At 40.6% G+C, this 20,454-nt stretch overlaps 1 protein-coding gene across 3 annotated transcripts in view; it reads left to right on the forward strand.

The window, feature by feature from the left end:
- Positions 1–903: 903 nt before the first annotated feature.
- MEIOB (meiosis specific with OB-fold) overlaps positions 904–20,454 on the forward strand; it is a 29,891-nt gene continuing 10,340 nt past the window's right edge. The window contains exons 1-9 of one of the 3 annotated variants that reach the window (XM_027117843.1): positions 904–1,041; positions 5,190–5,266; positions 7,565–7,622; positions 11,697–11,828; positions 13,791–13,863; positions 16,041–16,236; positions 18,374–18,474; positions 19,386–19,438; positions 19,526–19,621. In XM_027117843.1, the coding sequence (XP_026973644.1) occupies positions 5,198–5,266; positions 7,565–7,622; positions 11,697–11,828; positions 13,791–13,863; positions 16,041–16,236; positions 18,374–18,474; positions 19,386–19,438; positions 19,526–19,621 (778 nt within the window). In that variant the 5' untranslated portion in view covers positions 904–1,041; positions 5,190–5,197. The remainder of the gene's footprint in view (positions 1,042–5,189; positions 5,267–7,564; positions 7,623–11,696; positions 11,829–13,790; positions 13,864–16,040; positions 16,237–18,373; positions 18,475–19,385; positions 19,439–19,525; positions 19,622–20,454) is intronic. The other 2 variants (XM_027117844.1, XM_027117845.1) reach the window with 2 other exon arrangements.

Here is a 20,454-nt window from a genome sequence, read left to right on the forward strand (position 1 = left end):
ATCAGTATTTATCGTTATTGTTCTAGCAGCCTGGCCTTCCTTCACACTCCCCCATCAGGTGACAGGGTCTGCATCCAGCACCCACTCCCCTTCTAAAAGCCTTATGAGCAATCATGCACCCTTTTCTTCCATGCACTCTTCTTTTGAGATAGAGTCACACGCAGTATAAGAAAAAATAGAGATCCCTGCTACACTTGATCCACTTCTCCCCAATCAGAACATCCTGCAAGCTCACAACTAGGTTACTGAAGTAGACACACCCAGTCTTTTCCAGATTTCCCCGGTTTCACTAGCACTTGTTTGTAGGTGTGCATTCAGCTGCTGCACTTTCTATAGCAACGCCTCCTGCATTTCTGCCGTGTTTCAGCAGAAAAGATCCCCAGCATCTTCCTGGGCGCCTGGTTCTTAGCACCCCGCACTCCCGCCCCGGAGGGTCCTCGAGTCTGGAGGACAGGCTTGGGGCCCCGGGAAAGGAAAGAAACGGGAACCACTCGCGCCCAGCCTCCCGGAGTCTCGCTCCTCATGACCCGCACTCCAGAAGGACGGAGGCCCTCAATGCAGCCCGAGGGAACAGGGCAGGGTCGAGGGCGGAGTCAGGACGCAGGGGCGGGGCGGGATAGGAGTTAGAACTCTGGGGGTGTCAGGGCGTGTGTGGAATCGGAGTTCGGGGGCGGGGCGGGGGTGGGGTCGGAGCTGGGGGGTCGGAGCAGAGCCCGGGCGTGGGTGGAGTCGGAGCTCGTGGGGCGGGGAGGGCGGATTCGGGGCGGATTCGGGGGCGAAGTCTGAGGTCGGCGGAGTCGGGGCAGAGTCGGCGTGGGTGGAGTCGGCTCTCGGGACGGGCGGGGCCAGCGCGAGGCGGGGCGGGGCCTGCGCTAACGGTCGCGCGGCATTCCTCGCGCGACCGTAGTCGAGCTGTTGGGTTGTGGGCCGAACGCGCTGTGGAGAAGCGGCCGGGTGGGGCCTGTGTGTGGCGGACCGCTGTCCAGGTGCGAGGAGCGGCTAAGCGAGCGCTCCCGGGAGAAGCCGGCGCGGACGCCTGAGGTGAAGCCCGGTGGCGGCGGGCGGCGGGTCCCGCGCGGCTGTGGGCGGCGGATGGCTGGCTCTCGTCCGCTCCTGAGGGCGGATCTCAGGGCTGCGGCGTCCGCGGTGGGAGCGGCCTCCCCTCCCAGCTGCCCGCGCACTTGGCGGGTGGTGACGAAGGCGAGGCCTGCGCCGAGCCCCCGGCCCCGAGTCCTGGCCGGCCCTCGGGCCACCCCCGTCTCCCCGCGCGGTGGAAGCCGGCGGGTTAGGGTTCGTAGAACACGCCCGGATGCGAAGCGGGCAGGTGACCTCGGCTTCTAGTCCAAACACGCGGGGACACAGTCACGTAGAAACACGCAGAACACCTTAGAGTGTGGACGTCCGCGTAGAGCGCGGCGAGTGCAGACGCGGGGGTGTAATTATGCGAGATATATACCCACGTCCTGCAGTGACTCAAAAATGAGTTCCCCCCAGAGACTGGCTTACGTTAGGGTTCGCGCTTGGTGTTGGACATTCTGTGGGTTTGACAGATGCCTAAGGACACACAGGGTTACAGGATCCTTCAGAGCAGTTTCACTGCCTCGGAAACTCCCTACCCACGACTCACCCCTCCCTCCCGCAACTTTAGGTGGTGTGCTGTCTCTACAGTTTTGCCTTTTCCGGAATGTCATAGAGTTGGAATCTTCAGAATACATTTTAAAACAGAGTGAATAGGGAGAAGAGTCGCATTTCACCTCAGGGTTTCAAAGGGACCGCTTTCAATCCCTGTTTGCCAAGCGCTGGACTTATCATCTATAAGGTGCAAAAGTGTGAGGAGGGCGTGAAATGATAAACTTTGGGAAATGGTATTTGAATGCAAGTCATGCATGTTTCCTCTTTCTTTCCTCCCTCCCTTCCTTCCTCCCTCCCTCCCTTCCTTCATTCATTCCTTCCTTTCTTTTTCTCTCCTTCCTTCCTTCCTCCCTCCCTCTTTCTTTCTCTCTCTTTCTCTTCTTCTTTTTTTCAAAACAGCTTTTAGTTAGAAAATTTGAAACTACCTTGAAAGGTTATTAACAAGCGTTCTTCTAGAATTTCAAAATACAGGGAGTGCGCTGGTGGGTGGTCTAGTGGTTAGGACTTGGCCCTTTCACTGCCGTGGCCTGGTTCATTCCCTGGTTGGGGAACTGAAATCCCACAAGCCACACGATGGGGCCGGGAAAAAAAAAAAAAAAACTTAAAAAAAGTGCAAAACTTGCTGAGTTCCCATTGAAGCAGTAAGAGGAGTAAAATCTACTTTTTTGAAATGGATTTATAAAGATAATTGAGCAACTGTTCCCCTCTGTGAGAGGTGACCAATTTTGTCAAAGTTTGTTAGAAAATCTTTGGTTTGTGATGAAAGTTTGGGGGGATTTCCATGTATAGAAATAACCGCATAAAGAGGACTTCTCTGTAGTAGCCCCAGCACAGAGTAAAATAGCAAATTATAGGACCATCATTGCTGAGCTGTTTGAAAGCTCTATTTATCTAGAATAGCAGGATATAAACTGTACTTGTTTCTATAATTTAAATGCTGGATATAAATGTAAAATTAGCTGTTAACTAAAATTCTATTTATCCAAAAAGTTAATTATAGCAACAATTTCACATTACAGCCTATCATCATAGACCCCACTCTGTGATGAGGGAGAAAGACAGCACACAAGCAACAATTATGAATTAGGAATGCTAAGAGAGGGAATAGAAGCTGGGGGATACTTGAAGGAGGGTAGTAGGAAAGTCTTCTCCTTGAGATCCAAAGAATGCTGAAGATCCTGTCTTGGGAAGATGTGAGGGTGGGATTGGAGAGGATGCTCAAGGAAGAGGAAACTGTGTATACCAAGGCCCCAGGTCTGCTCACTCTGGCCTGCTCAGAATTTGAGACAATGGTATCAAAATCAGAAAGTTGGTGGGGTTTGCCCTGAGAGTCTGACTGACAGCCTCAGCTGACCTGTGGGTCAGACACCTTCTCAGAGCCAGCAGCTAGCAATGCCTCTTCCTTGTCTGGGTCCAGAGTCCCCTTCTCTTTTTCCAGAGCCACAACGAGAGTAAGGACCAAGCAGTGCAGCTTTGTCCTCTGGAGGAAAGCTGTAGCAAGTAGGAGCATGAGGGGCTTGGGCCCTACCATGCCCTCATGAAACCTAAAGCAAGGGACCAGGAAGGCCCTGGGAGGAATTGGCCAGGTCAGACTGGGCTCCGGTCCAGGCGGGAGGTTGCCCTTCAAAAGTAGGAGGAGGGCACAGAACTCAGGGAAGGGAATTTGGGAGACCTGGGCTGGGGGGCTGTCAGAGATGGTCATGGTGTATCTAGTCTGTGGTATAGGGTCAGCCTCATAGTAGACACGCCACAACTATTACCTGTTACATTGCCATCATGTTACCTTAACCAGACTAGGTTCACCACCACCTCTTCTTTCCTTTTACCCTTATCAAGTATCTGAGTCAGTGGCCTTGAGGCCACTAGTCCCACATCTGGCCCTCTGTTTTCGTTGCTGCTCTCTGAGCCATCCCCCATCCTGATTCAGGGCCTGATACATATCAGACACTCAACCGACGCATGTTGAATGAATAAACTATGTATAAAAACCAGGTAATTGCAGTACTCTAGATGAGAAATGACTGAGCCTTGGGCTGAGGAGATGGCATCGGAGATGGAGAAAAGGAGACATTTAAAATATATTTGGAAAGTAGAAGGGACAGTAGTTGCTGTTGAATCGTATAATCTCTGTATCACCATATTGAGCTCTTTATTTCATGGTAATTTTGTATTTCTCAAAATGTCCGTGTAGAGAAGCAAGTTGTCATTTTTTTGGTAGACAGACACTAAGGTATATCACCATATATTTTGAATAATAGTAGAAAGTGAAGGAACTTCAAAGAGTTCATGTGATATTACTTGTAAGTCAATAACCACCAAGAGATATTAAGGGGTAAAAATTTGGAGAACTCAATATGTAGATGGATAGTGTTTTTACACAAAATCTGGCTACTGAATAGTTCTTCCTCTCTAACCTCAAGTGTGTAGCACTTGACAGGCTCTCAATAAATGTTTGTTGAGTGGATGGATGAATGAATGAATCCATCAGGGTTTGTCAAGAATTTCAGAGACTGAAATTGCATAGTAAGCCAGATAGACTAGGCCGAAGAATAAGTAGGACCTTAAAGCTGCTTAATTCCCCATTGTTTATTCTGGCTTGAATGCAGAAGCTGCTACATTGGATAAGAATGAAAAGCAGTGTTCTCATCTGTCAAGAGCCTGTGAACATCTAGGCACCTTACGTACATTATTTTGAATTCTCACAACAACCCTGTAGGGTAGATGTTATCCATATTTTGTGGATGAAGAAATTAAAGCTCAGTAATTCAAAACATTTGACTACAAACTAGTGGCGCTGGAATTCATAATCATATTTGACTAACTCCACAGTCTTCCTGAAACGTATTATGCGACATGTCCTGAAAGTGCAGCCTGTAGCTGAGGGCATTCACTGTTAAAGAGGCCACGTAATATGAAGTGAAATGGAGTAAATCTGCTAGTTTGGTGTAGCTGACAGTTGTTATTACACTAAAACCTTTTCTAGTGATGATATTGAGGGACAAGCCACCATTTCATTTATTTATTGAGTGCTTTTTACGTGCAAGGTAGCATTGAAATGCACATACAAAAAATTTGTAAGATCCTACCTCTGCCCTGATGGAGCTTACTTACCATCCAGAGGTGAGGATAAAGTACTACCCTTACACAGTGTAACTAAATGCATGATTCAAGGTGGTTACAATAGAGTTTTGCTATGTTTTTTTAAAGTAGGCTTTATGGTAATAAATATTTAAATCTGCAAATGTCCCATTGAATCATTTCTCATCTGAAACTAAATTTGCAGGGGGCTCAAATATTGCTAAATTATTTTTTTGAAAAGTGAAAGTTAAAAATTTAAACCTAACTCTATCATTCAAAACTTTAAGTGGACATTTTGAAACATGCTTTTTACAGGTTGAATCTAACTTGCATTTCATTGTTGTAACATAAAGTTTTCCCAAAGAATGAGTAGAATATCCAGTACTTTCCTAATAAATTCTTTTTTCAGTCTTGGAATTTTTCAAGGTTTATTTCAGTTGTTTAATTTATGCATCTAAGTTATATTTTCTAATATGCAGATAAAAGAATGGCTAACTCCATTGCATCAAAGAACTTTACTGCACTTTCAGACCTGCATCCAAATATGGCTAATCTGGTAGGTTTCAGTGGTGGTAGTGGTTCATTTGATCTCTGTTCAAACTTTAGGTGGTAATATTACATTATGTCAACATTATTGATTCGTTTCAACACGTGCTTGTATAATTGACAAGTATACAGATACTGCATTAGTTATTGTTAGATATTAAACACTCCTAAACTTCTTTGTATTTATGCCAGCTAAATGAAAATTAGTCTTTCTTTTGTCTACGGATTAGGAGATTGTAGATATGACTAGCGATTGTTAAAAATTATCAAAAGTTTACTTGTATTATATTTTATTTTATTTATTTATTTTTGGCTGCATTGGGTCTTCTTTGCTGCACGGGCTTTCTCTACTTGCTGTGAGCTGGGGCTACTCTTTGTTGTGGTGCGTGGGCTTCTCATTGTGGTGACTTCTGTTGTTGCAGAGCACGGGCTCTAGGTACACGGGCTTCAGAAGTTGTAGCTCGCAGGCTCTAGAGCGCAGGCTCAGTAGTTGCGGTGCATGGGCTTAGTTGCTCTGCGGCATGTGTGATCTTCCCAGACCAGGGATCAAACCTGTGTCCACTGCACTGGCAGGCAGATTCTTAACCACTGCGCCACCAGGGAAGTCCTTGTACTATATTTTAATTAAATATTTAATGAGTACTCAAATTTAGCATTATAAAATTAAAACATTGTCGTTCAGCAGTATCTATTCTCTAGTCAAATTGCCCAAGTTATATACTGAAATACTTGCTATTATGCTGCTTTTATGACATAAAGGTACACAAAAGATATATTTCTGAAATCATTATGTGAAAATTCATTTTGGGGGAAGGGATTGTGGGGGAATCAGTCATGTCAAGTATGCCTAGATTGTTATTTATTTAAAAGAAATCTAGGTGGAATCATCTTATAAGGTGAAGAATTCATTGTAAAGCAATTATCATACTGCCTTACTTTTCCTACCCCCAGCAGTCTGCGGTTTACATTTAGAATTTGCAAATCATATTTCTTAAAATGGGATAAATTTACATATAACTTCAATAATTTGCAATTTAAACTTTATTAATGTTAAAAATAATTATTGATGTTACAGTTTTTCTTGAAAGGTAAACTATTTGCTAATTGCCTCTTCAGTTAGAAAATTTTACTCAATATTTCCATTAGTTGTTTTCCCAACAAAATTCAGTGAGATCTGCATGCATATGGAATTTAAAGAAATAATAGTAATATGTCTAAATGTAATAAGACTAGCTAATAGCTCAGCTAGGATGTGGTAGTCTTAAAAGCTTGAATGTATTTTATTTATATTTTTTTCAGATTTATTTTGGCTGCGTTGGGTCTTTGCTTCTGTGCGCGGGCTTTCTCTAGCTGCAGCAAGTGGGGGTTACTCTTCATTGCAGTGCGTGGGCTTCTCACCGTGGTGGCTTCTCTTTGTTGCGGAGCACGGGCTCTAGGCATGCAGGCTTCAGGAGTTGTGGCACGCGGGCTCTAGAGCACAGGCTCACTTTGTTGTGGTGCATGGCTTAGTTGCTCCCTGGCGTGTGGGAACTTTCCAGACCAGGGCTCAAACCTGTGTCCCCTGCATTGGCAGGCGGATTCTTAACCACTGCACCACCAGGGAAGTCCTTGAATGTATTTTAAATGTAACAGATTATTGCAAGGTTAAAATCAGTTGCTAGAATTAGTGATATAAATTCATCCTTTCAGAAAAAGGTAGTTATTTTTATTTCTTAAAACATTTAAAAAATACTTAATTTTTCTTTGTTAGTCACTGAAGAGAACTTTAAAATTTTTAAAGATGTTAATATCTTTAAGGTTTAAGATCTAGGACTTCAGAGCTTAGATTTATTAGCAGCAATATGCAAGTTTTGTTACAATCTAATTTATGTTACTGTCCAGCATGTTTGCATTAAGAAGCTAAGCAATTTTATGTGGATTGTTAGAAAACCCTATATAAAAGAAAGCTTTGAAGACCATGGCAAATTAAATTGCATTATACATGTGCTTTGAATGAATTCAGTAAGGACTGATAGCATAGGCCAGTTACTGTGCTCCACCTAATGATTGAAAATAAAGTAGAAACATACTAAGTATTAAATGATTATATTTGTAATATCAGTTAACTGTCTTATTACTTTGTACTACTCCTTGTGGAGCTGAACATTTATGAAGTTGTTTTAGATGTTTGTCTGGAATAAATACATTTAAATGGTTCCTAGTTAAAAATGTTTGTTAGAGCCAGTAAAATATAACAAGTCCATGAAATTAAATTTACCATCTCCATCTGTGTTTAATATTTGTCTTCTATAACCTTTTTGTTTTTCAGAAAATAATCGGCATAGTTATTGGAAAAACAGATGTCAAAGGCTTTCCAGACAGAAAAAGCTGAGTTCTGTTTAACTCTTTGCTTCATTTTTCATCAACTGTGGCTTATGACTACAGCAAAATATATTTAAGTGATTAAATTTCTCATGCCTGTTTAACTCCCTAAGAGCAACAGCCATGTTCCCTATTGCATGGTAAAGTACTTGATTTAAGGCCACATGTGTGGCCTTAAATCATTCTTAATGATTTTATTTGATATCTCTAAAACACAATTTAAAAAGCTGTGTATACAGTACTAAAATAGCTAAATTGGTCAACTCATTAATGTGTATCAACGAGTACTTATTGAGCACCTCCACTGTGTAAAACCTGGTGGAAAGGTAAGAGAGAGAGACATTGTATGTAGTCTCATCATCCTCAGTTATCAAAGTGTCTGAAAGGATGGACGTGGAGCTAGTTTGACTGGGCTCAGCACGAGTCATCTGAGATCTATTCTATGTACAGCTGTGAAATCGGGGTAAATAAAGCTGGGATGAGAATTAAATGAGCTCATACATGGAAGGGTGTGTAAGGCACAGTAAGAACTCCATGTTAACTATCAATATCAGCCTAAGAGATACAAGTACACAGGTAAATCTTCATAGAAGACAGAAAGTGATAAGGAGGAAGGTTTTCCAGCAGGGATATGTCCTGACAGTGTTGAGCGAGAGAAGTATGGCAGCAGTATCTATGTATTTACTCAAAGAACCAGACAATTCAGTGGAAAAAAATCATCTTTCACATGTGGAAAATACAGTTAAGTTTGGCTTTAGTGGTTCTTATTGAGTTGCTTGAACTGTGCAAGAATTTTAGGACTATGGAAACACAATCCGAGACTAAAATTGGATTTTTAAAATCAACTGACTCTCAAACTTTTGTAGTTTACATGCAGAGATAAACTATAGAATGCCAAAAGTAGCAATTCACTATTATTAGCTTTTGAAGTGTCAATGCTTTTTATTAAAAGGTACAGTATAAGTCCTTCTAAACAGCCTGAGGGAATCCGAGCTCTAGTCAGCCAGCCAGTAATTTTGACAGAAGAAGACAATTAATTGTGGCTGTGTTAATTGACTTATGGTGTAGTGATAGGTACCTTTATTTTCATTTTATTTTTTATAATATTCTGTTGTTATTTTTGAGGTAAATAACAAAGATGTCATCTCCCACCCATACTCGTTTGTCTTCTCTTTACTGCATCATAATTAATTAGATCAGAATTACCACTTGAATAGTTTGAGAAATCCTGCATCTCTGTTTTCTAAGCTGTAAAAGGAATAACTTGAAATATATGAATTAGAAAAGGTCAATATTTATATATTTGCTTAAATTACAGCAATGAAATAAAATTTTCACCTATTAGACGGTGAGAGTAGGGTACCATTTCTGTAGTGTTTGACTGTTTTTTATAATTGTCTGTACAGTATTCCTTTTTTGGAGAAGATATGCTTACTGACTTTAAAAAACATTACACATATCAATATATTGTCATAAAAAATTCAAGCAGTGCAGAAGGTCATAGAGTCAAAAAGAGAAATTCTTCATTTAACCCTCAACTTTTCCCATCCCAGCCCCCACCCCAAAGGTAAGCACTAATCACAGTTCAATAGATATCTATAATGTGCATTTGTATGTTAGGTTGTATTACTTTTTAAAAACTTTTAAAATTGAAGTATAGTTGATATATAGTATTATAGAACTTACAGGTATACAGTATAGTGATTTACAATTTTAAAGGTTATATTTCATTGTAGTTATTATAAAATACTTGCTGTATTCCACGTGTTGTATAGTATATCTTTGTAGCTTATTTTGTACCTAGAAGTTTGTACCTCTTAATCCCCTACCCCTATATTGCCCCTCTCTCCTTCCCCCCTTCCCCCCTTCCCCCCTTCCCTCCTTCCCTCCTTCCCTCCTTCCCTCCGTCCGTCTCCCCACTGGTAACCACTATCTGTGATTCTGCTTTTTTGTTATATTCACTAGTTTGTTGTATTTTTTAGATTCCACATATAAATGATGTCATACAGTATTTGTCTTTTGTCTGACTTATTTGACTTAGCATAATGCCCTCCAAGTCTATCCATGCTGCTGCAAATGGTAACATTTCATTGTTTTATATAGCTGAGTAAAAATTTCATTGTGCATATATATATGTGTGTGTGTGTGTATATATATATATATATATATGTATATATATATATATATATATCTCTCACAACTTCTTTATTCATCTGGTGATGGACACTTAGTTTGCTTTCATGTCTTGGCGATTGTAAATAATGCTGCTATGAACATTGGGGTGCATGTATCTTTTCAAATTAGTGTTTTTGTTTTTTTCAGATACATTCTCAGAAGTGGAATCGCTGGGTCATATGGTAGTTCTATTTTTAGTTTTTTGAGATGCGTCCATACTGATTCGCACAGTGGCTGCACCAATTTACATTCCCACCAACAGTGTACAAGGTTCCCTTTTTACATTCTCGCCAGCGTTTGTTATTTGTGTTCTTTTTTTTTTTTTTTTTTTGCGGTACGTGGGCCTCTCACTGTTGTGGCCTCTCCCGTTGCGGAGCACAGGCTCTGGACGCGCAGGCTCAGCGGCCATGGCTCACGGGCTAAGCCACTCCGCGGCATGTGGGATCTTCCCGGACCGGGGCTCGAACCCGTGTCCCCTGCATCGGCAGGCGGACTCTCAACCACTGCGCCACCAGGGAAGCCCATTTGTGTTCTTTTTGACGATAGCCATTCTGACAGGTGTGAGGTGATAGCTCATTGTTGTTTTGATTTGTATTTCCCTGATAATTAGTGATATTGAACATCTTTTCATGTGCCTGTTGGCCATCTGCATTTCCTCTTTGGAAGTATGTCTATTCAGTTCTTCTACCTAGTTTTTAAATTGGGTTGTTAGTTTTTTTGATGTTGAGTTGTATGAGCTGTTGATGTATGTTGGATATTAACCCCTTATTGTTTATATCATTTGCAAATATTTTCTCCCATTCAGTAGTTTGTCTTTTCATTTTGTTGATGGTTTCCTTTGCTGTGCAAAAGCGTTTAGGTTTAATTAGGTTCCATTTGTTTATTTTTGCTTTTATTGCCTTTGTTTTAGGAATGGATCCAATAAAATATTGACACAATTTATGTGAAAGAGTGTTCTGCCTATGTTTTCCTCTAGGAGTTTTATGGTATCTGGTCTTACATTTAGGTCTTTAATCCATTTTTAGTTTATTTTGTATATGGTATTAGAGAATGTTCTAACTTCATTCTTTTACGTGTAGCTGTCCAGTTTTCCCAGCACCACTTATTGAAGAGACTGTCTTTTCTCCATTGTAGATTCTTGCCTCCTTTGTTGTAGATTAATTGACCATAAGTGTGCGGGTTTATTTCTGGGCGCTCTATCCTGTTCCATTGATCTGTGTGTCTGTTTTTGTGCCAGTACCACGCTGTTTTGTATTACTTTTTTTTTTTTTTTTTCTGCGGTACGCGGGCCTCTCACTGTTGTGGCCTCTCCTGTTGTGGAGCACAGGCTCCGGAGGCGCAGGCTCAGCAGCCATGGCTCACGGGCCCAGCCGCTCTGCGGCATGTGGGATCTTCCCGGATCGGGGCACGAACCAGTGTTCCCTGCATCGGCAGGCTGACTCTCAACCACTGCGTCACCAGGGAAGCCCTGTATTACTTTTTAAATTAGCAAAACAATAAAGAAATTTTATTTTGGAAAAAAAGTACTTGCTGACCCCTAGTGGTATCTTTTAGCAGCACACGTTTATTTGTTTTGAAATAATTTAGATCTGAATTATGACTTAGGTTAAAACAACAGTAAGAGAGAAATGGAGACTCTAAGCTAATATCAGGATGGTTCAAGCCTACATGTCATTTCCCTCCAAATATACAGATAACTGGGGAAAGGAAACATAGGGGTAACAGTGAGGTGAGTTATCTACCTTGGCAGCTTTGAATTCATAAAAGCATAACTTATATAATTTATATCTGAAATAATATTTTACACCATGTGTTTGAGTGTTTTTAGCATCAAATAATCATATTTGTTCAAAGTTAAAATAAAAATTTTCATTTGAAAAATAAAAGCGTTGGTTTTTCCTTAGATATTGGATCAGAAAGGTACACTTTCAGTTTCACCATTCGTGATTCAACAACCCATTTTGTAAATGCAACATCGTGGGGCAAGGAAGATTACATCAGATCACTTTCTGACAGCTTTCGTGTTGGGGAGTGTGGTAAGTTGGCATTGATTCTTAAACTGTTTCTCTTACAGTATTATTCCCATGATATGTTTGTGATAACTACACTGAGGGACTCAAAATGAAATGAGACACAATTCTTATTCTCAAGAACCTTACCAGAAAAAAGTCAAGTGTTAAGAGTATAACACAAGGCATTCAGCATTTAATTGAAACATACAAACATGATAATCACATATTTTTACTAAGTAACTCTATGATCTTTGGTTTATTTCTATTTCACTTTGCATCAGTCCCTCTTGTGGCTCTAATCATTTATCTTCCTGTAAAATTATAATAGGGATGCTAAATAGATTTTGATAAAAGATATTTGAAATTTTAATGGATTTTAAGAAACCTTCAGCCTAAAATACCAAATCTTTCATATCATCTACCCACCCCAATAGCCCTCTATGGTACAGTGTAGTATATTGAAAAGAACAAGACTTTGAGAACAGGCAGATCTGAATTCAATTCCAAGTACCAACTTTTATTACATTGTGGCTTTGAGAAAATTTCTTAATCTTGTTGGGTCTCCACTATGAATTAATACCCTATAGATGCTTGTGAATGTTAAATGAGATAGTGTGCCTGTTATAAAGTGTAGAACTTAGTCACTCAATAGATGACAGCTCTAGCCTCATACAAGAAACAAGAAAGCATGTATACCAGTTCTCTTTCATGGTAGAAAAAAGAAGGGAAAGGGTAACACGGACAATTAAACTACTCCTCTCCAACCCTGCAGTATCAAGCAGCCTAGTACCCATACTAGTTACTCAGCACCCAATCATATTATTAACTTTCAGGATTACATATAGTATCTCTCTAACTGAATAATAAGGTAGTTGAACATATGAACTATGAAGGCAGAAAACTTTGCAAACTTTGCAAAAACTTTACAGGCCCTTAGAAGCAGCCTGTAAGGATAGCATTGGGGGGAAGGTAAGCAAAGAGGCAGGTTCAGCAGGAGCCCAGTCTCATCCTGACCCAGATGGGAGCTCTGGAGCATGAATGGCACCTCAAAGTGGTACCACCCTAAAGAAAGAGGCCTGGGATTTTGTACCCTGTATTTACAAGTTATTGGCTGAAGTCCACACCCTACTCCTCCTACAAGCAAAACATTTCTTGGATGAATTTCTTGGATGAATGCCAGAACATTAGTTACCTAGAGCTAAAGATACATTTCGGTATTAACCTACGTTCCATGTTGATGGCTGTTGTGAGGATGAATGAGATAAGGGATTTTAAAGGTGTAAATCTGATGATGCTTATAGAAGTAAATAAGATGTTGGTGTGGTAGAATGAAAAGATTACAGATTTTTAAATTAGAATTACAAATAGAATTAGAACAGTTCTAATTCCAACTCTACTACTTTCTAGATATAATACCTCAAGAAGGTTATTTAACCTCTGTGAACTTCAATTTCTTCATTTGGAAAAAGGGATAATAATGAGGGATGGTTGTGTGAGGAATTAGCAAAATAGAGCACATAAAACTCTAACATAGACCATAGGAAATGAAAACCCTAAAATGTTAAGTCATAAAGCTGATAAGTTGTGGGACTCAAATCAGGACCCAGATTTTGCATTGCTCTTTCTAACTACCACTATTATTTTTGAGGACAGCTGTGAATTGGGTGAAGATCAATTTATTTTATAGAAGGGCATGTCGTAACCAAATCAAATGTTCACTGTAACTATTCAATAAAGTAATATTAATGTGGATCATATGTTGGGATTTAAACACAAAATATAAGAAATGTCATCTGAGATCAAATTGATTGGTCATACCCCAGGATTCTGTTGCTCACAGTGCCACAAGAAAATGATTATGAAGGATACATAACACCAACTCAAAATTAGAAATAACATTGTAATGTTCATTGTTATGTACACTCATTTTTTAAACTTATCGTGTTACTTTTTTGTAATAGCATCATATTTTCCCCTCTGTTTTAGTGATAATTGAAAATCCCCTGATCCAAAGAAAGGAATTAGAAAGAGAAGAAAAGTTCAGCCCTGCAACTCCTAGGTAAATCTAGCACAGAGGTCAGAATGATTACTACTTTATGTCAGAATGATTATTACTAATAAGTTTATGCCAGAATGATTATTACTAATCAGTTTTTGTATGTCAGATTAACAGAGAGCTTATTAAAGGTGTATACTTCAGTTTGAAAATTAGGAGTTTAATTCTGCTTCATAATATTTATCTTTGATTATGAAATAATTTACTTTGACATAGGATCACATAAAAAATGGCTTTGTTTTTAGTGCTTTGATTCTCATTCTTAGATTACAAAAATCTGACTCTAGTCACATTAAAGCTGAACAGTGAAAAGGTAAATCATGGAAGTCATATATCCATTTTTTCATCTCAATTTATAACTCTCTTCACATGCCTTACTATCTTAGTTCAGGTTACCTGGAAGTAGAGCCCAGAGGAGGATTTTTGTGCAGATGATTTGTTGAGGGAGAGCCCTTAGAAGCAGCCTGTAAGGATAGCACTGGGGGGAAGGTGAGCAAAGAGGCAGGTTCAGCAGGAGCCCAGTCTCATCCTGACCCAGATGGGAGCTCTGGAGCATGAGTGGCACCTCAAAGTGGTACCACCCTAAAGAAAGAGGCCTGGGCTTTTGTACCCTGTATTTACAAGTTATTGGTTGAAGTCCACCCCCTATTCCTGCAGAGGAGGGAAGGCTTAAAGGTATTTCTGGCTGAGGGCAAATCTCGAGAGAGAAGGGAGTAGCTGGTAAAGAGCTCTGGGTGGGCACAAAAGTCTCTACTACACGTGCACCTGCACCCATTTTTCTGACCTCATCTTATAGGTCTCATTTCTCTGCAGCCACATGAAGAGTCCTCCACTTTATGAACATCCTGGGCTCATTCTGCACTAACAGCATTGCATGTTCACTTCCCTCTGCAAAGAACAATCTTATTTGCTCTTCTCATTGAAGTGTCAGCTTAAATGTCACCTCCTTAGATCTTCCCCCACCTACTCTGTCTGTAGTAGCCCTTCCAGTCTGCATTACTAGGACTTCGTCCTGTACACAGTGTATGTGTACCATCATAACCCTGATCACTATCTGGGATTATTTGATTAATTGTTCTTATCTGTCTCCCTCTCACGCATGTAAACTCCGTGAGATCATAAGTCTTGTGTGTCTTCCTCACCACTGTACCCCCTGTGCCTAGACTAAGGTCTGGCACATAATAGGCTCTCAGTAAGTGTTTATGGAATGAACACATGAATGGAGGGAGGGAAGAGCATCCTTGGCAGAGGGAACAAACATGAAACCTCCTGGCCTTTTCCAGAACAGTTAATAGTAGTTTAAACCTTATGAAACTGTTGATGTTTGACTACGTTCTTCTCTAAAGTGGTAGTTTCATAGCCTAGGAATATGATGTGGCTGGAATATAGGCAGGGGAACAGCAGGAGGAGAAGCTCGAGAGAGAAGCAGAGACACTTCACAGACAGCTTTGCTTGTTGTACCAACTTCATGCTTTGGTGATGGCTAGCCCAGAAGATCTTTGGAGATGGGAAATATATTCATATTCGTGGTTTAGGAAGATCACTTTGGCTACCTGAGGACAGACAGTAGGGGAACAAAGCTTAGGAGACAAGCAGTAGTTTCGGTGAGAAGTGATGAGGGAAACACCTAAAGCAGTAGCAGGGGGAGGGGGAGCGGGGGAGGCTCTGGATTAGAGGACTAGAAAGATGCTCCATGGAGGACACTTGGAAGTTGATTGGCTGGAAGGGGAAGAGCACCTCAATTGTGTAAATATTGTGCATCTGTTCCTACAGAGCACCACAGAGGTAAGGGAAGCACATAGGCAGGGCAGTCAGTGTCATAGAGGTGGAAATCCACCCCCCCCCCACACACACAATGTTTTAGAGTGCTTTTACACCCCTTTTTTTTTTTTACAGAGAAAGAAACTGAAACTCAGTATTGTGCAAGATCAGACTATTAGTGTGCTTAAAACTCAGACCCAGTTGGTCTTTAAAACATTTTCTTAATGAAAATACATTTTAGACAAAAAATATTTTACAAAGCTTTTCAATGTTTCTAAGAGTGAAAAGTATAAATCTTCTTAATATAATTTTTAAAATATAGTTTAAGTTACAACCAAAGTTTAACTGTGAACTTTGAAGTATTTTTCTATTAGAAAATCATTTGATATTAACTCTTGGTGTGTGTTTTTACAATTTAGCGATTATAAACTATTGCTCAGTGAGAATCACTCAATGGTAAAAGTTTGTTCCAGTTATGAAGTGGATGCCAAGCTACTTTCTTTGATATACTTACCTGTTAAAGAGTCTTGTGATTATTATTCATTGGGTGACATTGTTGCAAACGGACACAGTCTTGATGGGAGAATTATTAATGTCCTTGCAGCTGTGAGGTCGGTAAGTTAAAACCCCAACAAAGCCAAGTTCAATTTGGTGGGGGGAGTTCTATCATTTTATTTGTGTTTGGAAAGTAATAATCAACTGGAGTAAAATTTCCTCTGTATCTTGATGCATCCTCCATTGAATTTAGAAAATAACACTTCTCATTAAAGGGAAAGCAGCATTTTACCTGTGAATGAGTAGCAAAATAAAATTGTATTTGAATGTTAAATGCAGTACACAGTCATAAATGATCCGCTAACTATATGAGAGCTTTTCATACTTGAGTTAAACAAAAGGCACAGATAGAAAGGGTAAATTCATTGACTTTAAGATCTCCAGGAAGTTCTTTGAAGGGGCCTAAGTTGAATAAATCAAGGAATCAATTCAGTGCGTGTTCTCAGAGCTGTCCTGAGTTGGGGGAGAGAGCGAGAAACCCACGGTGCTGCAGTAGGGGCCCTGTGAGCTAATGCATAGCATCAGGTGCTGAAAACCAGGGCAGAACGACACTCCATGGGGTGCCGGGGAATGTCTCACCATCCTTTGCTTCCACATCTCCCTCTTACCCAATTATTGCAGCAAGTTTTGAACTCCATTGGACAGACTAGAATCACTTGGCAGGGAGCAAATTTTCACAAAATAAAGTACATAAATAAAGGAGCAAGAAGAATTTCTCAATATACAGAATGATGATAATCAGAAGACAAAAAAATGGGAAATAGATTTAGGTACTTATAGTTAATGTTGTAAGTAATTGCTAATTGCGTTTCCATATTAAATGACTGAGTGTCGACTATCCCCGTGACAGGCCAACAGAGGCCTGCCTGCGTTGTTCCCCAGCCCAGCCCAGCCCAGCCCAGCACAGTGCCTGCCACACAGTGAACACTCAGTATCATTCAGGATGGAGGAATAAACACCCGATATGACAGTCATGAAAAATGGGAAAAATTCATTTCTGGGCAACTTAGGTTCAATCTTACTTAAAGGCAGGATATGATCTCTCAATTTCCCTGAAATTCCATATAATGCCATTATATCACAATGTAGTAAGGATTTTCTAAAACTCAGTATGAATATAAAACCTACAACAGCTTTTTCCATGTCCCCCTTCCTGCCTCCACCCCTTGAGTCTGGTACCACCTTTCATAGGATTATATTATTTCTTTTATTTTCATGCCTTTTTTCTCCCATTTTGCTTCCATCCCTCTTACATTTCCTTATCTTTACGTTTTTATTTAACCTGTTTTCTTCCTTCTCGCCTCTACTTAGGTCTCTTCACTTTAAAACTCCTTTTCATACAGTTTTCTTGCATGCTGTGATATGGTAGGCCTCTCTCATACTCTGGCTGTCCTTTCCTTTGACTTTCTTTCTAGATGCTCTCTTCTGCAGGCAGCTGTGACTCTTTCTTCAGCTCCTTCCTAAGGAGCTCAGCCCTGACAATAGATGCATGGGGGACAGTGGCATAGGGGGCAGCTGACTGTCCATGCTTGGGCCATTGCTGTGTGACCATCAGAGGTGCTGCTGTTCCATTGAGAACTCCCTGAGGGCACAGAAGGGCCCCTGAGTTCACCTCCACGTCCATGATCCTCTTACACCACAGTGTGGACTGAATCAGACGGTATATCAAAGCACATTCCCATGTATCCCTCATTCGATTCTCACCAGCTTGTCCCTAGGAAGGCAGCAAAGGGGGTATCAATATCCATACCTGGGCTAGCAAGACGAGGACACTGAGGCCCAGAGAGATGAATTCATCCAATCACATTAACTCCGTGCCAGGCCCTGTGCTAAGCCATGGGGATACACAGATATTGAAAATGTACTTTCTACCCTCACTGAGTCCACATAGATGCCACCCAGGGACTTCTCATGGAGCATTTGTTCTGACATGGTGAAAAGATCCCACAGTCTTGACTTAAAGCACACATATCTGTATCTCTCTTCAATCAAAGTGTGTGACTTACAACTTAAATACACCTGGTTCAGAGATAAAAGATGCTGTTAAATCATCAAATATATATTAGTGATTCTAGCTATTTTGATATTTCTAATTTGTTGTTTAAAAGGTAAACATTTGAGTATTTCCATCAACAAATATTTAAGTACTTCTACAACTGTAGGTGAAGAAAAATAATGATTTTCTTCAATTTCTAAGGTTGGAGAGCCAAAATACTTTACAACTTCAGACCAAAGAAAAGGCCAGAGGTGTGAAGTTAAACTCTATGATGAGACAGAGCCTTCTTTTGCAATGATATGGTAACTTCCCACATCTGTTCCAAACTGTGAAATCTGTGCTATTATCACCAAGTCAGACATTTTAATTTCATCAGGAGATGATGGATTTCATATCAGGAGAGGAGTAATGATATAGAAATGATATTTAAAAAATAAACCTTTCTCTTGTATGTTGAGTCATTACAGTCTATGATTACCTTAAAATGAGATCTTTAGATGGCATGGGATTTCATAGATGGACTCTACTGTAACTTGTTTATTATTGTACTCTGTTTTGTAACAAATCGTCATTTACTAAGTCTCATTGATAAAGAACAAGCCAGACTTTCTGTGATTCCTTGGGTGGTACCGTGGAGCCAAGCCATGGAAAGATGGTAGAAAAGCAAGCATTGTCACAGGCTGGGTTCTATGGGGCTCCCAGTGTGTCAGATGTGGGGCAGGGCTACATCCTGAAGCATCACAGGGTATAACATGGTATTGTTTAGACTCCAGATGCCTGGGTACCAAAGAAAGCACTTAATTTGAAACAGGACTTCAACCTATCAAGTCCCCCGAGCAGTTTATCCATGGTGGGGGCCCTCCCTTAATGGCAGGAAAGAGTGACTTCAAAATTTTTAAACTTGTAGTCACTCAGTTCTAACTAGCCTGGAGTGACCTGGGTGATAGGAAAAGAAGGAATTGAAGGAGCAGAAGTTGTTAGAGATGAAAGGTGCTGAAAGGAATGATTTTCATAGGTGTTAAATTTTCTGTGAAATAGGCAGTGTAGCCCTGCAAAATGCAGGAGAAGCCAAAATCCTTAACTGTGCCTTGGACCATATGGGGGATTATTAACCTCATCCATTAAGACATCCTTTTTCTGGTAAATAATGTGGTCACTGCCAGTTTTTTTCTAATTTATTTGATTTTTATCACTTCTTTTTTAACACATGCAGTTGGGATAATGAATCTATTCTACTTGCACAGAGCTGGGTGCCACGAGAAACAGGTATAATACTTCAATGATTGCGTTCAATATTTGTCATTTTTTTATCCCCCTGTGTAATAATTTTAAAATGGCTTTTTTCCCAAACAGTAATATTTGCCTCAGATGTAAGAATAAGTTTTGACAAATTTCGGAACTGCATGACAGCAACTGTAATCTCAAAAACGATTATTACAACTAATCCAGGTAAAAAGCTATCTGAAATTTTTTATCCCTTTGGAAATGACTACATCATGTATTCTAATATTTATGCAGTGTGTTTAAGAATGAAGCTTGGATTTCATTTGAATTAAAAGTGAAAAACTGCTTTATATGACTTTGAAAAACTTACAATGAGCTATATCTTTGATATCTTTACAAAAGAAATGTGAAAAACCAGACTCATTTTTAAAAAAAAAATTTGTTTATTTATTTATTTATTTATTTTTGGCTGTGTTGGGTCTTCGTTTCTGTGTGAGGGTTTTCTCTAGTTGTGGCAAGCAGGGGCCACTCTTCATCGCGGTGCGCGAGCCTCTCACTGTCACGGCCTCTCTTGTTGCGGAGCACAGGCTCCAGATGCGCAGGCTCAGTAGTTGTGTCTCACGGGCCCAGTTGGATTTGTCTGGTGGAAAAGGTTATCAAGCTTGACAGTATTAATCGTATCAAAACCTCAAGACTGGGCTTCCCTGGTGGCGCAGTGGTTGGGGGTCCGCTTGCCGATGCAGGGGACACGGGTTCGTGCCCCGGTCCGGGAGGATCCCGCATGCCGCGGAGCGGCTCCGCCCGTGGGCCATGGCCGCTGGGCCTGCACGTCCGGAGCCTGTGCTCCGCAGCGGGAGAGGCCACAGCGGTGAGAGGCCCGCGTACCGCAAAAAAAGAAAAAAAAAACACCTCAAGACTAAGTTAATGAGACAGATTTGAAGGATGTTGTGCGTTTGGCTCTGAAAACAGGTTCAAAGGGGAAATGTCAAAGTGTTTTGAGCAATGCTAACATCATTAGAATAAATGCCTTATTTCTCAAGGAGACAAATATAAAGGAG

The sequence above is a fragment of the Aethalodelphis obliquidens genome, unplaced genomic scaffold (assembly GCF_003676395.1).
Source record: "Aethalodelphis obliquidens isolate GAN/ISIS:26980383/991018 unplaced genomic scaffold, ASM367639v1 scaffold18, whole genome shotgun sequence".
NCBI lineage: Eukaryota > Metazoa > Chordata > Mammalia > Artiodactyla > Delphinidae > Aethalodelphis > Aethalodelphis obliquidens.